The sequence below is a fragment of the Ovis canadensis genome, chromosome 17, assembly GCF_042477335.2.
Source record: "Ovis canadensis isolate MfBH-ARS-UI-01 breed Bighorn chromosome 17, ARS-UI_OviCan_v2, whole genome shotgun sequence".
NCBI lineage: Eukaryota > Metazoa > Chordata > Mammalia > Artiodactyla > Bovidae > Ovis > Ovis canadensis.
Window position 1 is genome coordinate 65,943,895 of NC_091261.1, and position 20,646 is coordinate 65,964,540.

The following is a 20,646-nucleotide window of genomic DNA, read 5'->3' on the forward strand; positions in this document are numbered from 1 at the left end:
TGGCAGTATATATTTTTAAAACAGACGTAAAAAATTAGCATTCACCCACATGCCCAGAGCATGTGGAGAATCAGGTTGGGATGTGTGGGTGAGCAGTAGGCAGCCAGGTGCCTTCTGCGGGTTCTTCGAGGATTGGGACAAGCAGCTTACATCTGCCTAGAATTTGGGGGAAATAAAGTCAGCATTTTTGCTGATGCTCGTTTTCAGTGTTGCTGCCCTTGTTAGTTCTTAATGGAGACTTCATCTTCAAATTGTCCAGTATCTGGTTGAATATCTGCTACGTGTAAGATGCCAGGCGATGAGGGGCTCTTGGGGAGGACATGCAAGGTCCTGGTTCCTCCTGACGTCCCCAGTGTCTGTTGACCTGGTGTTGGGCAGAGATTGTACTGACCAGCCTGAGGCCTCTGGGGACATATGCAGCTGCTCCGTGTTTGACTTGACTAGAGCCCTCTTCTAATTCTGGACAGAAAGCAAACAGGAATTTGGAGGAGGATGGAGAGAATTCACATCCTGTAGTTGGCTTCTATAATGCAGTGGTTTGAGAGATTTGTGTGCGTGTGTGCTAAGTCTCTTCAGTCATGTCCGATTCTTTGTGACCATATGGACTATAACCTCCCAGGCTTCTCTATCCATGGGGTTCTCCAGGCAAGAATAACAGAGTAGGTTGCCATGCCCTTCTCTAAGGGATCTTCCTGATGCAGGGATCGAACCCGCATCTCTTAGGTCTCCTGAATCGGCAGGCAGGTTCTTTACCACCAGTGCCACCTGGGAAGCCTTTGAGAAATTTAGTGTTTTTAAAAAGCTTTTAAGAACTTGCCTCTTTCTAGAAGGGGTTTGAGACAACTTGAAAGACACACACCCACATATATATAGATATATAGATAAAATGGGAAATCAGAGCAAAGGACAGAAGGAGAGCTTAGGAAAGGTTGGCATGATTGCAAAGATGGTCAAAATGGGTCCCAGCTTCTCCTAGCCAGAGTGGAGAGGATAGTGTCATGATTCAGGGCAAGGAAAGGACTTGAACGGTGGTGGAGGATCTTGTGGGCGCTAGGCAGAGTCTTATCCCCATTTCATAGAGGACAAAACTGAAAGGCAGAGAGTCACTGGGCTGAGACTTGAAACCTGCTGGGGACGAGCCTTGAAGCCTCTGGAATGTCAGTCTGTTATCAGGAGGTGGAAGAATTTTGGTTTCTTCAGGTGGAAGACATTTTTTGCTAATGAAACATTTTCTCTAAGGCTGTACTTAATATTCTTCCAGTTTTTTTCCCCCTATGTATATAATAACAAATGTAATAAATACTTTTTCAATCACAAAAAGTCTTACTGTATCCTGTTTAGGGCATCACTTATCATGGGTAGCTTTCCATGACAGAATGACTAGATCAAATCAAATCCTTTTTTTTTTTTTTAAAGATTTCTTTTTTGGGTGTATGTGTACCATTTTTAAAGTCTTTATTGAATTTACTACAATATTGTTTCGGTTTTTTGGCTCCAAGTCCTATGGTATCTAAGCTTCCCAACCAGGGATCAAACTTGCACCCCCTGCACTGGAAGGCGAAGTCTTAACCACTGGACCTCTAGGGAAGTCCCATCCATTCATTTTTAATATCTGCATCTTAACCTATTGTTTAGGTGTATCATATTTTAGCAGTCTCTTAGTGATGGCTATTTGATTTACAGGGTTTCTTTTTCCCATATTACAAACAGTTCTGCAGTGAGTCTCTTTATTGACAAACTATTGCAAATTCCTATGAAATAAATGGTCAGAAGTAGAATTACTGGTTCAAAGGGTATATGTTTACATTAAAAGTTAAATTTTTTTAAAATTGGATAATTGCTTTACAGAATTTTGTGGTTTTCTGTCATACAACAAGATTCAGCCATATGTATGCCCATGTCCCCTCCCTCCCGAACCTCCCTCCCCATCCCACCTTTCTAGCTTGTCACAGAGCCCTTGTTTGAGAGTTAAATTTTTAACAGAAATGGTCAGATTACCTTCCAAACTGTTTAAGGAAAAGATTGTATCATGTTATATTGTCTGCCTCCTATATTCGGTCTGGTGCTGAGAGGAATGCAGAAAGGATGCAAGAGGGTTTGTTGCCCTCCAGGAGTCTCCATCTATGCTGTGCATCTAATCAGTCCTAGGGACTGTCTGGGTTGTCAACCTGGGTGGGTGGGTGAGTGGGTGGATTTAATTCAGCTTTTCAAACTTGCCTTGCAAACACTGTGCATGGTGTTCAGGAGGTATCTTTATTGTATTGATTCTCTTGGGTAATGGCTGTAATTTCCTTAGGGCAGGGACCTCGTCCTTCATGAGACTTACAGTGTGTCTCACACATCTTCATAGCTTTGTGAAGACATTGTAATTATAACATGTCAGGCAGTATTCGAGGATCTGATTGAGAACATTTCCCTTTTTTTGGGGGGGTGTAGGAAGAATGAATAACTTTGGCGTTCTGTGCAGGTCATGGAATATCAGCCTGGAGGGGATTTGCTGTCACTTTTGAATAGATATGAGGACCAATTGGATGAAAATATGATTCAGTTTTACCTAGCTGAACTGATTTTGGCTGTCCACAGTGTTCATCAGATGGGATATGTACATCGGTAAGTGAGACTCTGGTAGTCTATTGAGAATTTACCTGTATCACCTAAGACTTTCTAAAATGGAGTGAGTGATTTCAGCATCAAACTAATTCTTCATCCAGTTTTTAGCCAGTCTTCACCAATAATTGGCTTAAGGCAAATTGTGCAAAATGGCAGACATTTCTGCTTACCCATTCAACAATGAAATAGATCTAAAATTGTAGTGTTCTTACATTTGCTAGTAAGATCTGTTAATGTGGCTAATAAGAGGAGCTCTTGCATAAGTTCTTTGGGTGCTATGGTAGGAAAACCAAATTTAATTTACACAAGGAAGCTGCCTATCACACAGAAACAGAAGACAATGTAGTTGTACTTCTTACCTTGCCCATTAGTAATCAACAAATGTTTCTCCCAAATCCTCATTTGGAAAGTGTTTCTTTACATCTTCACTCATCTTCACTAAAATGTAAATTTTATGAGCATCTGAGAATGTCGTGGGAATGGAATGCTGGTTAGACCAGGAACCACAAAATCCTGAATAGAGTTTGTTTTTTTTTCATTGACTAGCCATATGACCATGAGCAAACCCTTTAGCTTCTTGTGGCCTTAGTTTTCCTAATATAAAATGAGTGTCTTGAGGAGAACTAATCCATCTAATAACAGGTATTTGTTCCCTTTCCTTTTCTGTTTTTCTTCCCCTCCCTCCCTTCCTCCCTCTATTCTTTCTCTTTCTTTTACTTAAATTTGTTTTGTAAAATGCTTATTACATATGTCCATCAGTAGGGAGGTCTGTATGGCAAAACCATAGACACTGAGATTCTTGGCTAAATCATGACCCTAGGTCTGCAGTTGCTTGATGATTGGCATGGAGAAGACAACACTAATTTATGGCCTTGATTTCCATACAGAGACATCAAGCCTGAGAACATCCTCATTGACCGAACGGGACACATTAAGCTGGTGGATTTTGGATCAGCTGCTAAAATGAACTCAAATAAGATGGTAACAAAATAGAATAAGATAACTTAATAGAACTTATACTACAAAGTGTTCTGAGGTCCTCATAAGTTTGGAAAATATGGGATAAAGTTGAGTAACACTCTGAAGCCTTCATCTGCCAGCTGTGAAATGATTTCTCTGCGGGGTAGGTGGGGATGGGTCACAGAGCTATTTTCCAGACTTAACTTGACCTGAGACCCTTTTATGTAAAATACCTGTTAATACTCTACAGAACATTTTAAGGAACATTCTTGTAGTTTGGTTACAAAAAAGGGGAAAATACTTTTGTTTTTCCCTTCATTTTCCTTGCTTATTGATTGATTGTCTTCTGTTACATTCTCTTTTTCATTTTAAATATTTTGATGAAATGTAACCTTATTTATCTCAAATCCTCTACTTCATATGCAGTGCAATGAAAATTAATCACTAGAGCATTTGAACCAAGCATTAAGAACCAAGTGCTCAAAATGTCAATTCTAAGTCCTGCACCTTTGGTAAAAATTAAGCTGTATTCCACATGTTAATTATTATTAGGCTGTATCCCATGTGCTAATAGGAAGGCAAGAGGGTAGCTATTGAGGTCAAGAAAAGAAAAAGATGACAAAGTAAAAGAAAATTAGATTTTAAAAATCTCATCAAGTTGGCACATGCTAAAATGTAAATTTTCAAGTCAACTATGCAAAAAATGGTAAGTCTGAGAAAATCGACTTAGATTTTAAGACTCATTTCCCAACTGAATTACTTGGTGACCTGTACAAATCCTTAGGAACCTGGGCTTTTATTTTTCCTCTAGAATATACTGATTCTAGTTAAAATACAGATATGAAGGGGGGGCCTGCTCTTCAAAATACCCCCTGGCTCTGAGAGTTTAGTCCTTATAAAGGGCAACATATAAAATTGCCTTTCTTTTTCCTTCTCATGTTCCTTGGAGGAAAGGTGGATATTATTATATTTGGAAAAGGCTCAAGTTTGTGTTAACTCTTTGCATTCCAGGGTTTCATTTCCCTGTTATATAGATTTGAGGCCTATTTGACATAACTTCTTTCAGGTTCTGGCTTTCAGAAAAACAGGCTCTTTCTGTTGTATGAGGTCAGGGTTTTTCAGCCTCAGCATTGGTTGTCCTCCCCTCATAATCTATGTGCTTATAATCTCTTCTACTTGATCATTACATTAATAATGAGAGTATCAAAGAATTTTATGTTTTAAAGTGAAAGTGTTAGTTGCTCAGTTGTGTCTGACTCTTTGTTACCCTGTGGACTGTAGCCCACCAGGCTCCTCTCTCCATGGAATTCTCTAGACAAGAGTACTGGAGTGGGTTGCCATATCCTTCTCTAACAGATCTTCTTGACCCAGGGATTGAACCTGGGTCTTTTGCATTGCAGGTAGATTCTTTACTGTCCAAGCCACCAAAAATTGTGTACAATTCGGAAACAAGCATGAAAACTTAGGTACTGGATTTAGTGGATTAAAGTACAGGAAAAAAAGTTAAATTATACAAAATTCTACCATCTGGGATTCAAAAGCCTATGCCTTGCCTTAGTGATCTTAATAAGTTTAGGCATCTAGAAATAAAATGAAGCATAGGTATGTAGTCAGAGCCACACACATTTCAATCTAGAGAATTCTCTGTGGTGGGGGCTGTCCTGTATATTGTAGGATGTTTAGCTTCATCCCTGGTCTCTACCCACTATATGCCAGTAGCCTCCCCTCCAGTTGTGACAGCCCAGAATAACTCCAGACATTGCCCACTGTTCACTGGGGGACAGAATTCACCCTTGGTGGAAAACCTCTGCCATAGATGGAGAAGCATCAGAAGGCTTAATAGAGCTGGCAATATGTGTTTGTGATCAGAAAGCCTGCTTGGATAACTGGATCATGATCCAGAGTCATTGCTTAGAAAATAAGTGGGAATAAAGAGTAAGGTCCTGGGATTTCCCTGGTCATCCAGTGGTCAAGAATCCATTTTCCAGTGCAGGGGACATGGCAGTTCCATCCTTGGTGGGGGATATAAGATCCCACATGCTGTGGGGCAATTGAGCTGGTGCACCACAGCAAGAGAAGCCCGTATGCCGCAACTAGAGAAAATAGAGGCCACGCATCGCAATGAAGACACAGTGCAAACAAGAAAAAACACAGAGTAAGGTCTCTGCATCTGAAGTTACTCTCTTCAGAGACCTTGGTGGAGATGGGACTGCTTTTCATTTCAGGTTCCTGTTTTCCAGTGTTGCAAACTGCCTTTTTCAGTTCTTCAGATGGTAGCAACATTCCCTTCAGGTGATGAGCCTGCTGCTGCTAAGTCGCTTCAGTCGTGTCCGACTCTGTGTGACCCCATAGACAGCAGCCCACCAGGCTCCCCTGTCCCTGGGATTCTCCAGGCAAGAACACTGGAATGGGTTGCCATTTCCTTCTCCAGTGCATGAAAGTGAAAAGTGAAAGGGAAGTCACTCAGTCGTGTCTGACTCTTGGTGACCCCATGGACTGTAGCCTACCAGACTCCCCCGTCCATGGGATTTTCCAGGCAAGAGTACTGGAGTGGGGTGCCATTGCCTTCTCCAGGTGATGAGCCTAGGAGCAAATAAACTCAGGTTTATTTGCAGCTCAGTGGTCAAGCCCTGATTTTTTTGGTCAAGGAGATAATGACCCTCAGTTTTACTTGCTTGAAAATGCTGTAGCTCCTCTCCTGTTAGAGAATCTTCTCCCCAGAGCTTTGTGCTCTTAGAGCCCGAATGTGTAAAGCAGTTGAGGAGGAATTTTTGTCATTGTTTTAAGTGCAAAGGCCTTTTTGTTATAAACAATCAGTAATTTGCAATCTAGATCAAGTCAAGTATGGATATAGAATTAAAACCTTTTTTTGTATTTTTGATCAGTGTTGGTGGGTAAAATATATGTTTCCCTTAAATAGGATGTTTTATAGGTCTAAAGTAGGTTTTAAAAGTTTTTTTATATTAAAAATATACTATATAAAATATAATTTGGAAATTTCCTGGCAGTCCAGTGGTTAGGACTGTGTACTTCCACCGTAGGGGGCTATGAGTTTGATCCCTGGTCAGGGAACTAGGATCCCGCATGCCTCATGGCATGCCCCGCTACCAAGTACACACACACACACACACCCACACACACCCACCCACCCACACACACACCCACCCACCCACACACACACACACACACACACTCTCTCTCTCTCTCTCTTTCTCTCTCTCTCTCTCATTGGAATTATTGTATATTATCCCAAATCCATTTATCATTTTCCTTGCCATGGCCATATATTGTCTGTGTATTTTGGGTACTTGTGAATCTTCGCTCAGTTGAGTTTCTCACCTTCCATTGTCTTTATTTAAGCTTTTTAGTCAGAGTGTTGCTTGAGGGTATTTTTGTTAGTGAACACAGGTGGACCATATTGCCTGGAGGTTTGGGTGTTGAGCAGAGATGTCACCCACTTCCCCTTATTAGAATCTCAGAGAATGGCAGATACCTAACAGTTCCCACCTGTCTCAGTTCTCATGAAAATAATTGTAAGGAGATTATAAGTAAAGAGCATTATAGCATGTTAAGTGATAATGACTACCATTTAGCAGTTGGAAACCCATAGGAGATAACCCTTTTTGAGATTTATGGAGTGGTGAAAAGATTTTATTACTTTTCCATGAGAAGAACAACATAGTGAGAATATTTCCTCCCCTGCTTCTGCAGGTGTGTATCTGTGCCCTGGGCAGCTGCTGCTAAGTCACTTCAGTCGTGTCCGACTCTGTGCGACCCCATAGACGGCAGCCCACCTGGCTCTGCTGTCCCTGGGATTCTCCAGGCAAGAACACTGGAGTGGGTTGCCATTTCCTTCTCCAATGCATGAAAGTGAAAAGTGAAAGTGAAGTCGCTCAGTCGTGTCCGACTCTTCGCGATCCCGTGGACTGTAGCCTACCAGGCTCCTCCATCCATGGGGTTTTCAAGGCAAGAGTACTGAAGTGGGGTGCCATTGTCTTCTCCGCTGGGCAGCTAGAGGAGGAAAGTTAAGTTCAAATGGTTTTCTGTATAAGCATTTTCAGAGAAGGGGATTGGGAGGAAGAAGATGGGTTTTCTTACCTTCCTCTCTATATGCTGTTTGCTTGTTAAAGAATCTGCTAGTTTTATAAAAACAATCTGCTGGATTAATCCTCTCTTTCTTTTTCTTCCCCGTTCTTCCCCCTCCTTCCCCTTGCCTCCCTTTCTTCCCTTTCCATCCCTCCAAAATATGACAGACTTTTCTGTCTCCTAGTCATCTGATTATTGCCTCCTCCTGAACTTGTATACTTTCTTCCCTGTCAATACAGGGAAAATCAAAGTTCAGTAAAACTGGGGTCTTGTTAGATGATGTACTGCAGGCAGGCTGGGTTCCTAGTACACTGTCCCACCTTGAACATCTCACCCAGATAGGCTGGGTATGAAGTGCCGCCAGAGAAGAGTGAAAGGATCTTGCAAAATCCCTATCAGGAATTTGAGATTACATGTTGAACAGGTTTAATGTACTTGGAGGTCAGTAACAAATGGAAACTTAGTAGTCCTTGAAATTGAAAGTTGCTCAGTCGTGTCTGACTCTCTTTGACCCCATGGACTATACAGTCCTCAGAATTCTCCAGTTCAGGATTCTGGAGTGGGCAGCCTTTCTCTTCTCCAGGGGATCTTCCCAACCCAGGGATTGAACCTGGGTCTCCCACATTGTAGAAGGATTCTTTACTAGCTGAGCCACAAGGGAAGCCCAAGAATAATGGAGTGGGTAGCCTATCCCTTCTCCAGGGGATCTTCTGACCCAGGAATGAAACCAGGGTCTCCTGCATTGCAAGTGGATTCTTTACCATCTGAGCTATCAGGGAAGCCCAAGTATTGTCATTAAAAGTCTTTGTTAATAGTAATTACTGTAGTAGGAGATGTACAGAAAAAAGCTAGGGAATATTTTTCTTAAAATTTGGAAATTTGCAAAATTATTGGACATAAAATGTATACAATCACTTACCTGTTATGGAGCAGAAATCAGTTGCAGAGTTATCTGGTTCTCTGATAAGTCTAACCATTTGTTTGAAAATAAGGAATTCACAGTTTATACCTCTTGCTGGGTCATGCTGATAAACATGACCCAGTCAACTTTCTTTCAACTCTGGTTGTGAACAAGTTACCAAGCCCTGGGAGCTGTAAGCAAGGATAACTGAATATTCCCAAACAATCCAATGTGATGATAAAATAAGCCCTGATATGTAGAAATGATGAATATTTGAGGATTGTGTATTAATGGTTCTGCACAATAATCAGGCATAAAGGGTAAGCATGTAATCAACGATTCAGTGGAATTACCACTACCTAGTCAAACCAGGATGTTACAGTTTTCCTTCTCTTGTTTTTATGTATTTTATATAGTACTTTAAAAAATATTATGTATTTCCAGTTCAGTTACTCAGTCATATCTAACTCTTTGTGACCCCATGGACTACAGCATGGCAGGCCTCCCTGTCCATGACCAACTCTCGGAGTTTACTCAAACTCATGTCCATCGAGTTGGTGATGCCATCCAACCATCTCATCCTCTGTCGTCCCCTTCTCCTCCCGCCTTCAGTCTTTCCCAGCATCAGGTTCTTTTCAAATGAGTCAGTTCTTTGCATCAGATGCCAAAGTATTGGAGTTTCAGCTTCAGCATCAGTCTTTCCAATGAATATTCAGGACTGATTTCCTTTAGGATGGACTGGTTGGATCTCCTTTCAGTCCAGGGGACTCAAGAGTCTTCTCCAACACTGCAGTTCAAAAGCATCAATTCTTCAGCGCTCAGCTTTCTTTATAGTCCAACACTCACATCTATACATGACTACTGCAAAAACCATAGCTTTGACTGGACGGACCTTTGGCAAAGTAATGTCTCTGCTTTTTAATATGCTTTCTAAGTTGGTCATAGCTTTTCTTCCAAGGAGTAAGCGTCTTTTAATTTCCTGGCAGTAGTCACCATCTGCAGTGATTTTGGAGCCTCAGTAAATAAAGTCTGCCACTGTTTCCCCATCTATTTGCCATGAAGTGATGGGACCAGATGCCATGATCTTAGTTTTCTGAATGTTGAGTTTTAAGCCAACTTTTTCACTCTCCTCTTTCACTTTCATCAAGAGGCTTTTTAGTTCCTCTTCACTTTCTGCCATAAGGGTGGTGTCATCTGTGTATCTGAGGTTATTGATATTTCTCCCGGCAATCTTGATTCCAGCTTGTGCTTCACCCAGCCCGGCATTTTGTATGATGTACTCTGCATATAAGATGAATGAGCAGGGTGACAATATATAGCCTTGACATACTCTTTTCCTGATTTGGCACCAGTCTGTTGTTCCATGTCCAGTTCTAACTGTTGCATCCTGACCTGTATACAGGTTTCTCAAGAGGCAGGTCAGGTGGTCTGATATTCCCATCTCTTTCAGAATTTTCCAGTTTCTTGTGATCCACACAGTCAGAGGCTTTGGCATAGTCAATAAAGCAGAAATAGATGTTTTTCTGGAACTCTCTTGCTTTTTGGATGATCCAGCAGATGTTGGCAATTTGATCTCTGGTTCCTCTGCCTTTTCTAAAACCAGCTTGAACATCTGGAAGTTCACGGTTCACGTATTGCTGAAGCGTGGCTTGGAAAATTTTAAGCATTACTTTACTAGCGTATGAAATGAGTGTAATTGTGCGGTAGTTTGAGCATTCTTTGGCATTGCCTTTCTTTGGGATAGGAATGAAAACTGACCTTTTCCAGTCCTGTGGCCACTGCTGAGTTTTCCAAATTTGCTGGCATATTGAGTGCAGCACTTTCACAGCATCATCTTTTAGGATTTGAAACAGCTCCACTGGAATTTCATCACCTCCACTAGCTTTGTTCGTAGTGAAGCTTTCTAAGGCCCACTTGACTTCACATTCCAGGATGTCTGGCTCTAGGTGAGTGATCACACCATTGTGATTATCTTGGCCGTGAAGATCTTTTTTGTACAATTCTTCTGTTTATTTTTTCCACCTCTTCTTAATATCTTCTGCTTCTGTTAGGTCCATACCATTTCTGTCCTTTATCGAGCCCATTGTTGCATGAAATGTTCCCTTGGTATCTCTAATTTTTTTGAAGAGATATCTAGTCTTTCCCATTCTGTTGTTTTCCTCTATTTCTTTGCATTGATCGCTGAGGAAGGCTTTCCTATCCCTGCTTGCTATTCTTTGGAATTCTGCATTCAAATGAGTATACCTTTCATTTTCTCCTTTGCTTTTTGTTTCCTTTCTTTTCACACCAATTTGTAAGGCCTCCTCAGACAGCCCTTTTACTTTTTTGCATTTGTTTTTCTTGGGGATGGTCTTGATTCCTGCCTCCTGTACAATGTCATGAACCTCTGTCCATAGTTCATCAGGCACTCTGTCTATCAGATCTAGTCCCTTGAATCTATTTCTCACTTCTACTGTATAGTCATAAGGGATTTGATTTAGGTCATACCTGAATGGTCTAGTGGTTTTCCCTACTTTCTTCAATTTAAGTCTGAATTTGGCTGTAAGGAGTTCATGAACTGAGCCACAGTCAGCTCCTGGTCTTGTTTCTGCTGACTGTATAGAGCTTCACCATCTTTGGGTGCAAAGCGTATAATCAATCTGATTTCAGTGTTGATCATCTGGTGATGTCCATGTTAGAGTCTTCTCTTGTGTTGTTGGAAGAGTTTGCTATGACCATGCTTTCTCTTGGCAGAACTCAGCCTTTGCCCTGCTTCATTCTGTACTCCAAATTTGTAAGTCCAAATTTGGCTGTTACTCTAGGTGTTTCTTGGCTTCCTACTTTTGCATTCCAGTCCCCTATAATGAAAAGGACATCTTTTTTGGGTGTTTGTTCTAGAAGCTCTTGTAGGTCTTCATAGAACTGTTCAGCTTCTTCAGTGTTACTGGTTGGGGCATAAACTTGGATTACCGTGATATTGAATGGTTTGCCTTGGAAACGAACAGAGATCATTCTGTTACACACACATTAAAAGACAGAAGTCTTGGGTCAGGCTTCCTGACATCAAGGTTGCCTTTTGACTGAAGCTACTTTCAGTTCCTCAAGCTTAAGTTGTCCTGTCTTAGACCAAATGTTTTTTCCTTTCTCCTCACTTTAGTCTGTCAGCACAGACCTGTGAGTTTTTGAGTGTTGTGACCATTTAGTTTTCCCAAGTGTGTGTTTGTAATGGAAGTGCTGTTGCCCAATGGCTGACTGGTTCAAGAACAGCAATATCACACTGTTCTCTGGGTTTAGGGTTTGAAACAAACCTGTGGTGGGCCTGTGGGAAGGGGTGAAAAGAGAGGGAGTAGGAAGAATGAATTTGTTTTCTTTAACAGTGTGTCTTTGGGAATGGGCAAGGTTAAAGTTTCAGGCTGGAAGAGCTTGGGGCTTCATCACTGGGTAAAGGAGACTCCTAGCATCTTCTCTAAACATTGACTTCCTCTCAATCTCTATTCAAATCAAAGCAAAGCAAATCGATTTTCTTGATACAAAGCCCAGCCTTAAAGATGTGTGGTCATACCTATAGAATCTCTTAGCTCAAATAGGGACACTGAATACCCTTTAATGGGGAGAGAGTGCTTTTGCACCTCATAACTACTGATATGAGAGAATCCTTTTTAGATACAGGGTTATTGGGCAGCTGGTCAACCTCGTATGTGATCAGTATCAGGCCCTCTGTTTCGACAGGAAAGAAGGTTAGAGAGGTGGTCTTTCAACTTCAGATTTCATGGCTCAATAAAACTTCAAGACAATTTTGAAGACCCAAAGGTTGCCAGCTTACTACGTTTGCTAGGAAGGAGTGGGAGTGAGGGGTAGAAAACATACCTTTTCATCAGTAGCATTTCAAGAAACAAAGGATGTTTAAACAATAAACCAGTCAGAAGGACAAATTCTCAGAAATAACGACAGTTCCTTAAATGAAGTGTGTTTAGCTTTATAAAGAGACAAAGCTACATTGTCCTGATATTTCTTTGTCAAGGTCATGTGCTTGAGCGCCATAGGATTGGAGGGCTCCGTGTTTCTGAAAAGTGGGGAGACAATCAGAGGAGCAGGAGTTGGGAGTGAGGAAAATGAACTCATTATTAACATTTGACCTCTGGCGGAAGTTATTTATCATGTCTTGCCTTGTGGGTGGGCCGAATAGGAATATTGATTCCAAATATTTAAACTTGAGATAGAACACGTTTATGATACTGTATTGCCAGCTAGCTGCCAGTTTTCCAGTATAGGGTAGATTTATCTTTTAGATTCATGTTTAGATGTATTATCATTTTACTGTTTCCCTAAGAGAAGTTCTGTTGTATCAATAAGAAGTATCAGGAAAGACATCTTCCTTTCCAGGTATGTACCCAGCTCTCATTTGTGTAACCAAACAGTGTATGTCATCAGCAACCCTGGCCCCTTTGCCTTTGGATTACATTATGTGCTTTTTTAAAAAAATGAATGACTCATTTGCATTTCCTGATGCTGTGCCACTTGACAGAAGGTTCAAGTGCCTGGGAGAATAGTAATCAGAGGCAAATCAGGTTATGTCTGAATTGTGGCTGCTGGCAATCTATTTGAGGATAATTGAAAATTTGCTGTGTTCATTTTATTTGTGGGTTTCCAGGTAAATGCCAAACTCCCGGTTGGGACTCCAGATTACATGGCCCCTGAAGTGTTGACTGTGATGAATGGGGATGGAAAAGGTGCCTATAGCCTAGACTGTGATTGGTGGTCAGTGGGAGTTATTGCTTATGAGATGGTTTATGGAAGATGCCCATTCACTGAAGGAACCTCAGCCAAAACCTTCAATAACATCATGAATTTCCAGGTAAAGAGCCCTTACTAGATTCTGAGGTAATATTGAGAAATGTCATTTTAAAATTGTGTGAATGAACATTTATAATGTAAACCAAACGTTCCGGATAATAACAATAGCAAATACTTTATATAGCATTTACTCTGTGCCAAAAGAAATTCCAAATGCTTTATTAATTGTATTATATTGACTCTCAGGTGCCAGTAATTTTAAGTGTATGCCATCATTTTAGGTATCACTAAAAAGAAAAAACTGCTGCCAATTAATGTAGGATATTTTATTGATTATAAAATGTTTTGATTACAGTGATGTTAAATGTGAGGAAAATGGGGGTCATAGGATTTGTGAAATATAGTTCATTAATTTGGCTAATCCTCAAGCAATCCTGTGAGGTAGATAATATTATTGTCATTTTACAGATGAGGAAACCAAAGCACAGAGTGGTTAAATAACTTGCCCAAAATAGCACAGGCTGTCTAGCTTTGAAATACATGCTGTCGATATGCTTTCTTAGTTTCTTGGTGCCACTAGCTGTCAAATATGGTTAAAATTCAGACATGGATAGAAATACTAATAGACACATAAAGTAGAATTAAAGCTATCGTCTAGAAACTATATTTGTCATTATATTAGCCTGTTTCTTAAGGATATGATAAATATCTATGTTTTAGTTTCAGCAAAAAGGAAAGAGAATTTGTCACAGATTTTTGTGTATGATCCAGTTTCTTCCAGGGATGCTTAGTACATATTTTTCTATATAAAATATACTTTTTGTATGCTTAATACATGCATATATTTTTTGATATTCTTGTGTCTCCTCCTGAGTTAAAATTTCCCCCAAGATGATGCTTAAGTCTCACCTGTTCCCTTCATTTCCATCCATTCATTCAGTAACGAGTAACTCGCACTCGGCACTGTTAGGTACCAAGTTTGGAGTGATGGGCAAGGGGAAAGGCCCTCTTGGCCTTCTTTCTCCACTGTCACATGGAAATCAAAATACAGTGTGTATGTGCAAAAGCAGAGTACAGGGGGAACACGCAGGAGGGAGTGATGGAGTGGAAGAGGGAGGTGGGAGGTAGGCAGGGAAGGAGGGGCGCGGATTGGGGTAGGCCTTCTGAGCATAGAGAACAGAGTGATTTGTTCAGGCAGCTTTAAATAGCATATCATTGTTGGATGCAAAGAGCGAGGTGGGGAGTGTAACTAGGTGAGACGGAAGAGGGTACAGAGATCAAGTTATGAAGGGTATTGAACCCTTGCCAGGGAGCTAGGCCTGCTGATGTGAAGAGAACATTTTCTTTGGGAACATGCCTTTGGTCCAAAGTTAGGACATAAAACTTCCTTCTTAAAAAAAAAAAAGAAACTTGGATATATGAGAACTACTTTTTTGTTTTATTTATTTGAGAACTACTTTTTTAACTTTGAGACACGAGAAGCTGATTTGCTAAGGGAATATTTTATTTTTTAAAATTCTTTTTGAAATAGCGGTTCTTGAAGTTTCCAGATGACCCCAAAGTTAGCAGTGAATTGCTTGATCTAATCCAGAGTTTGTTGTGTGGCCAGAAAGAGAGACTGAAGTTTGAGGGCCTTTGCTGTCATCCTTTCTTCTCCAAAATCGACTGGAGTAACATTCGTAACTGTAAGTAGAGTTGTGTTCCTTCAGTTCTGGTGTTGGGATGAAGAAACACTTAAGAATGATCTGAAATTATTCTGCCTCCCAGAAGCTGGTGTAAATCATATAAGTAAGGGTTTTAATTATCTATAGGAATGGAAAAGGGTAATGATGTAGCTGTCTTGAGTAATATTTCTACTTTAACATCGTTTGCGCAGAACTGGATCATTAATCAAACTCTGTTTATGTGGCCTTTGGAGTATTATCCCTCAGTACATTAGAGGTACAGATTGATGGGATCTGAAGGTTGTCACTTGGTTTGACAGAATTTCTTCCCAGAGGAAGAGTGGACGTAGCTATTTTGTTCACAAGATTAGGAAAAAGACTCAGAGATTAGGCAGAGTGCCAGCATTGCTCTGTTAATGGCCAAGCCTGCCCTAAAGCCATAAATGCCTTGCTGTGTTCGCTTGTTTCCCTCTAAAATGTTTGTCTTTGCTCACAAGCATGTATAACGCATATGCACAGTGGATTCATTCATACATCACTTTGTTATCAATTAGTACAAACTGAATTCATTAAAAACAAAGACCTGACTTATTATCTACAAGTCCAAAATACTTGATGTTTTACAAATTGGTCATTTTTTTTCAACCTTTTTATGCTTGCATGTGTTGATTGAATGCGATCTATAACCCGACTCAGTAATTAGCACAGATCAGAGCCTGTAGGAAAGCCATTGGCCCGGTTGAGTGTGTGTCTGAGTTTTGGTGATGAGGGGAGGCAGGGAAATGGAATCCATTTCTAGGTGTTAAAACCAGGCTTCTAGTTGGAGCTGTGTTGTAACTGTAACCTCTTGAACCTTCAGCTGAAATATAGGAGTTGGATTAAGAGCCATTATTGTCCAGTTGAAAGCCATTTCAATAGTTTCTCTAACACTCTGTGAAAATATGTAAGTAGGCCATATTTCTATAAATCTCTCGTGGCAACTTTTTTTCCTCTTCTGGTAGCCACGTTACTATATTTTTCAAGTCTTTTAGGCATCAACCCCCAAATCTCCATGATTCAGGGCTTTTAATCAGCAGTGTATTTTCAGTGCAGTCTTTCTTTTTTGCTTTTGGAAAGATTTGATACAGTTGGTTCTTGTTGCCACCAAATACTTAATCTTTTCTTGCCTTACCTTTTTTTTATCTCCAGTCTTCTTAAATAAGCAGCTTATTTTCTTATTCTTATCTTTGCCAGTGGTCTTCACCCAAGTAAGTCAGCAAATGGTGATTAATTACCCAGGTAACTTTATTTTGTATTCTGGTAAACCTTGCTGTTTTTTTGGTATTGTTTTAGAATTCCCATATTTTGTTCTAGTCTTTTCTTCTTGGGCTGTTTATAGGTTTTAGGCTTGTTGGGCTTCTGAGGCTAAGTACCGTTCTGTAAAGTACACAGTGTCTGGAGAGGATATGTGTGGGCCCCTGCTGTGCATCACACGGTCTGTCTTGTGGGAAGTCATGGTTGTCGTTGGGATGAGATGATGCTGGGATGGATCACCGTGCACTTGACCATCTTTGCACTTGTTGCCTCTTCATCACGTGAGAAGACTCACTGTGTCTTGTGTGACTCTGCTTAATGTTTCCATATCCTAATAAATATCTTCTTAGTTTTGCCTCATCTTTACCATGTTTCTCACTTTCCCATACTGAGTTCATATGAGAGAATTCTCACCCAGCTGAATCCTGGTTCTTTTTTTAAATATATTTTTAAAAATAAAAATTGTATATCTGTGAGACATATAATGTAAAAATTGGATTTACATCGATACAGTGGAATGGTCACTACAGTCAAGCTAGTTAACACACTGATCTCCTCACAGTTTCCTTCCTCCTTTCCTGCCTCCCTCTTCCTCTTCTTTCCTTTGTTCCTTCTGTCTCTCTCTCTCCCTTCCTTCCTTTTGTGAGAACATCTAAAATCTCCTCTCTTAACAAAGTTTCAGTATTGAATACAGTATTCTTAAGTATGGTCATCACATTGTATTAATACATTAGGTCTCTGGGACGTGTTCATCCTACATTACTCCAACTTTGTACATGCTCTCATTTCCCCCAACTCTCCACTTCTAGGGACTGTTTTTCTACTCTGTGCTTCTGTGTTTTCAACTTTTTTAGATTCCACATATGAGTAAGATCATGTAGTTTTTTTCTTTTTGTGCCTGTCATGGTTCCCTTTGCATCATGACTTCCAGGTTCATCCATGTTGTTGAAAATGGCAGGATTTCCTTTTTATTTTTAAAGGCTGAGTAATATTCCTTCACACCTATTTAAATATCCATTTGTCCATTGATGGACACTTAGGTTATTCCTGTTATCTTGGCTACTGTGGATAATGCTGCCATGAGTGTGGGAGCACAGATAGCTCTTTGAGGTACTGATATTATTTTCTTCTGTATACCCAGAAGAGGGATACCTGGATCACAGGGAATTTCTATTTTTAATTTTTTTTGAGCATCCTTTATACTGTTTCCATAGTGGCTGCACCAATTCATCTTCCTACCAACAGTGTATAAGGAGTCCCTTTTCTCCACATCTCCACCAATGCTGATTACCTCTTATCTTTTTGATGATAGCCAATCTAACAGGCATGAAGTGATAGCTCATTGGTGGTTCTGATTTGCCTTTTTGCGATGGTTAGTGGTACTGAGCACCTTTTCATACACCTGTTGGTTATTGGTATACGTCTTCTTCAGAGAGATGTATTTTCATGTCCTTTGCCCTGAATCCCAATTCTAAAATTCTGACAGATACTCTTGATGGTTTTTATTTTCTAACTCCCAGCATAGTGGTTCTGAAGAGTCATAAAACACATTTGCCTTAAAGGAACTTCTAGTAATTTTAACAGCCCTATTACTTTGGAATAATATCACATTTATAGAAAAATTGCAAAGATAGTAGAGTTCCCACATACCCTTCTTCCAGTTTCCCCTAATGACAGCATCCTACATAACATCGTCATATTTGTCAAAATAAGATTATATAATTAATTAAACTTCAGGCTTACTCCAGGTTTACCAGCTTCCTCACTCATGCCCCTTTTTCTGTTCTAGGAATCCATCCAGGGCACTATATTGCAATTAGAGTGCTTGTGGCTGATGGCACTTATCCCGGCTGAGGTACTTAATGTAGCTCAGCCAGTGAGTGGGATCTCCATGCCCTCTGAGGACTGATAGGGCCTTTTCCTGATGGTTCTCAGCCATCCTTGACTATGCAGAGAGCTGTGGTATTAATTGCAGTGTCTCCTAGCAGATTTTCCTGTTTTTCACCAACCTTCGATCCTTGTGTATTTGTAATCAGCTGAGGGTTTGTGACTGAAAACATTGCTGGACTGCATGACATTAGAGCTATTTTCTAACTAGGTAGTTCTAACACAAATTATGCCTTTGTCCAGGCCCATTTGTCATAAACACACATTGAGTGACTCTCATCAACCAAAGCACTTGAAGTCATTAGGTTTCCTGAGTTCCTGATTGCTGCTCAAATGCTTTGTGGTTCCAGGCTGTTGCATATTTCAGCTTTCCACACAGGAGATTGTCCTTTGATGAAAGAAACATTAGCTTTTCTGCTAGTTCACCCTCAATTCTTCTTTTTCTTATTATAACCAAGGAAAGGAAGTAATGCTTAACACAGCAGGTAATAATCTTCTAAAACTCATTATCTCAAGAGGTGGTCCGGCAGGATATATAAGCGCAGTTTAAGAAGGGTCTGGGCAAATGGATGAGTGACAGAACTGGAAGTGGTTACTGGGAGAAACCACGTGCCTTGGCTTTGACCCCTGAGGTCAGATGGAGCAGTTGGTCGTTTGGAGCATTTAGGTCCTACCCCTTGAAGTCGCTGTGGGCACCAATGCGCGAACCAAGACTCTGACCTAGTTCAGGGATGTTTGTTCTCCTGGCAAGTCAAGACCGCTCTGCCACACTCATGGGCCACTGTGCACCTACTACCTTGATGTTTCACTCCCCGCCTCACATGATCAGATGTGAAGTTGAGTTTTTAGCTGCTGCTTTCCAAATTTCAGTATTAGGCTTCTTAAGTATCCTAGTTGCCCTGGGCTATGCAATTCCAGTGAAGTTTCAGATATTGAGCAGGAGTCTGATTGTGCCCTCGGCCTGCTTTTCTGGGCTTCCGGAAAGCTGAAGCCAGTCAGTCCCCCTCTTTCATGCCTTTGGGGTTATGCCTACCTTTTCCGACATCAGGCACCTGCTCCGTCAATGGCAGAGTTGTACTGTCCAGTGTGCCCTTCTACTCACATCTTTTTAATATCTTCCCCCAGAGACATAGTGATGTAAATAGAACCGGCACACTTGCACCTTTCATCCGAACCCACCACATCTCAACAGTGAGAAATGCATAATCAGAGTGTTGACTCTGGATCGTTTCCTAGAACCTCTATAGCTGATATTCTAGAGAACTTGTTTTTATCCATTGATTATGACACAGACTTCTTTTGAGTCATCTTCAATTTACTCTTCTCAGAAAGGCACAGTTCTTGTAGAGCTACTTTTGAGTTTCCAGGTTCTTAGCATTTGTCACATAAGTACATTTCATTTCCATCCAGTAGTGGCTCAGTGGTGGTCCAATTCTGATCAGCCCTGAGATAGTCCCCTGACAAAGAGGTCTCCTTCATTGTTGATCATTATTCACTACCTGGCCCCTAATGGCCATCACAAAATTGCAGGTGTACAATCCTTTGATTACTCCATAAACCTAAGGGATGAAGGCCTTTGGTTGAAAGGAGAAGGATTCTAAGGCTTCCTGTCCTTTGGTGAAATTCTTACATGTTTTTGTGTATATCAGCACCATGAGACTTCACTGGGTTTTTTACTCCAGTCCTGTAGTCTGATAGGAAATACTGGTAAAGTAGCAACTGTTCTGTGCCAACTACCAAGTATTTAAGTATATATTACACTATGTTACTTCAAAACAGTTCAAAGAAGAGGATTATTGTACCCATTCTAGAGGTATGGACACAGTGGTAACTCGCCCCAGATCATATAGCAAGTGAGAGAGAGGGTCTAGATTTGGGTTGAGGTCTAGGTGATTCTAGAGCCCTTTCTACTTTATGCAATACCATGCATGCTTTACGATAGATAGTTGTTATTAATAATGTTTATGGTGATGACAAATAATACCACTGTTTAGTCTCTGTGTCTGTTCAAGCACATCTGGAATTTGTAGTCGTTTTGAATCGACAGGATTCATCAAGATATTTGAGTGCTGTGTGCTGTATGTTAGGTGCTGTAGCTCTGTGGATGAACAAATCTGGATACAGCCCTACCTTCAGTGAACTTACAGTCTAAATTATAGGTCCCTTAAATAGAGCTGTAGTCCTGTTTAAATTGCCATTCCTCAAAATGGTAGAAAGTTTGGGAATTTCCTGGCGGTCCAGTGGTTAGGATTCTGCACTTTCACTGCTGAGGGCCTGGGTTCAGTCCCTAGTCAGGGAACTAAGATCCTACAAGCTGCATGGCGTGGCCAAAAAAAAAAAAAAAGGGTAGAATGCTTTTAATGCTTAGGAGATCACCCACTGGCTTACTGAACCACATATGCTTGATCTTAAATAAAACGTAGACTGTGACCTGGTGACCCCTTGCCCACATAGAGCATCCTGTTCTTTCTG

General features: G+C 40.7%; 1 protein-coding gene across 6 annotated transcripts in view; it reads left to right on the forward strand.

Annotated features, from left to right (window-relative positions):
• CIT (citron rho-interacting serine/threonine kinase) overlaps nt 1–20,646 on the forward strand; it is a 171,776-nt gene that overhangs the window by 32,953 nt on the left and 118,177 nt on the right. For all 6 annotated transcript variants that reach the window (XM_069557922.1, XM_069557923.1, XM_069557924.1 and 3 more), the window contains exons 6-9: nt 2,468–2,610; nt 3,498–3,591; nt 13,188–13,391; nt 14,862–15,015. In XM_069557922.1, the coding sequence (XP_069414023.1) occupies nt 2,468–2,610; nt 3,498–3,591; nt 13,188–13,391; nt 14,862–15,015 (595 nt within the window). The remainder of the gene's footprint in view (nt 1–2,467; nt 2,611–3,497; nt 3,592–13,187; nt 13,392–14,861; nt 15,016–20,646) is intronic.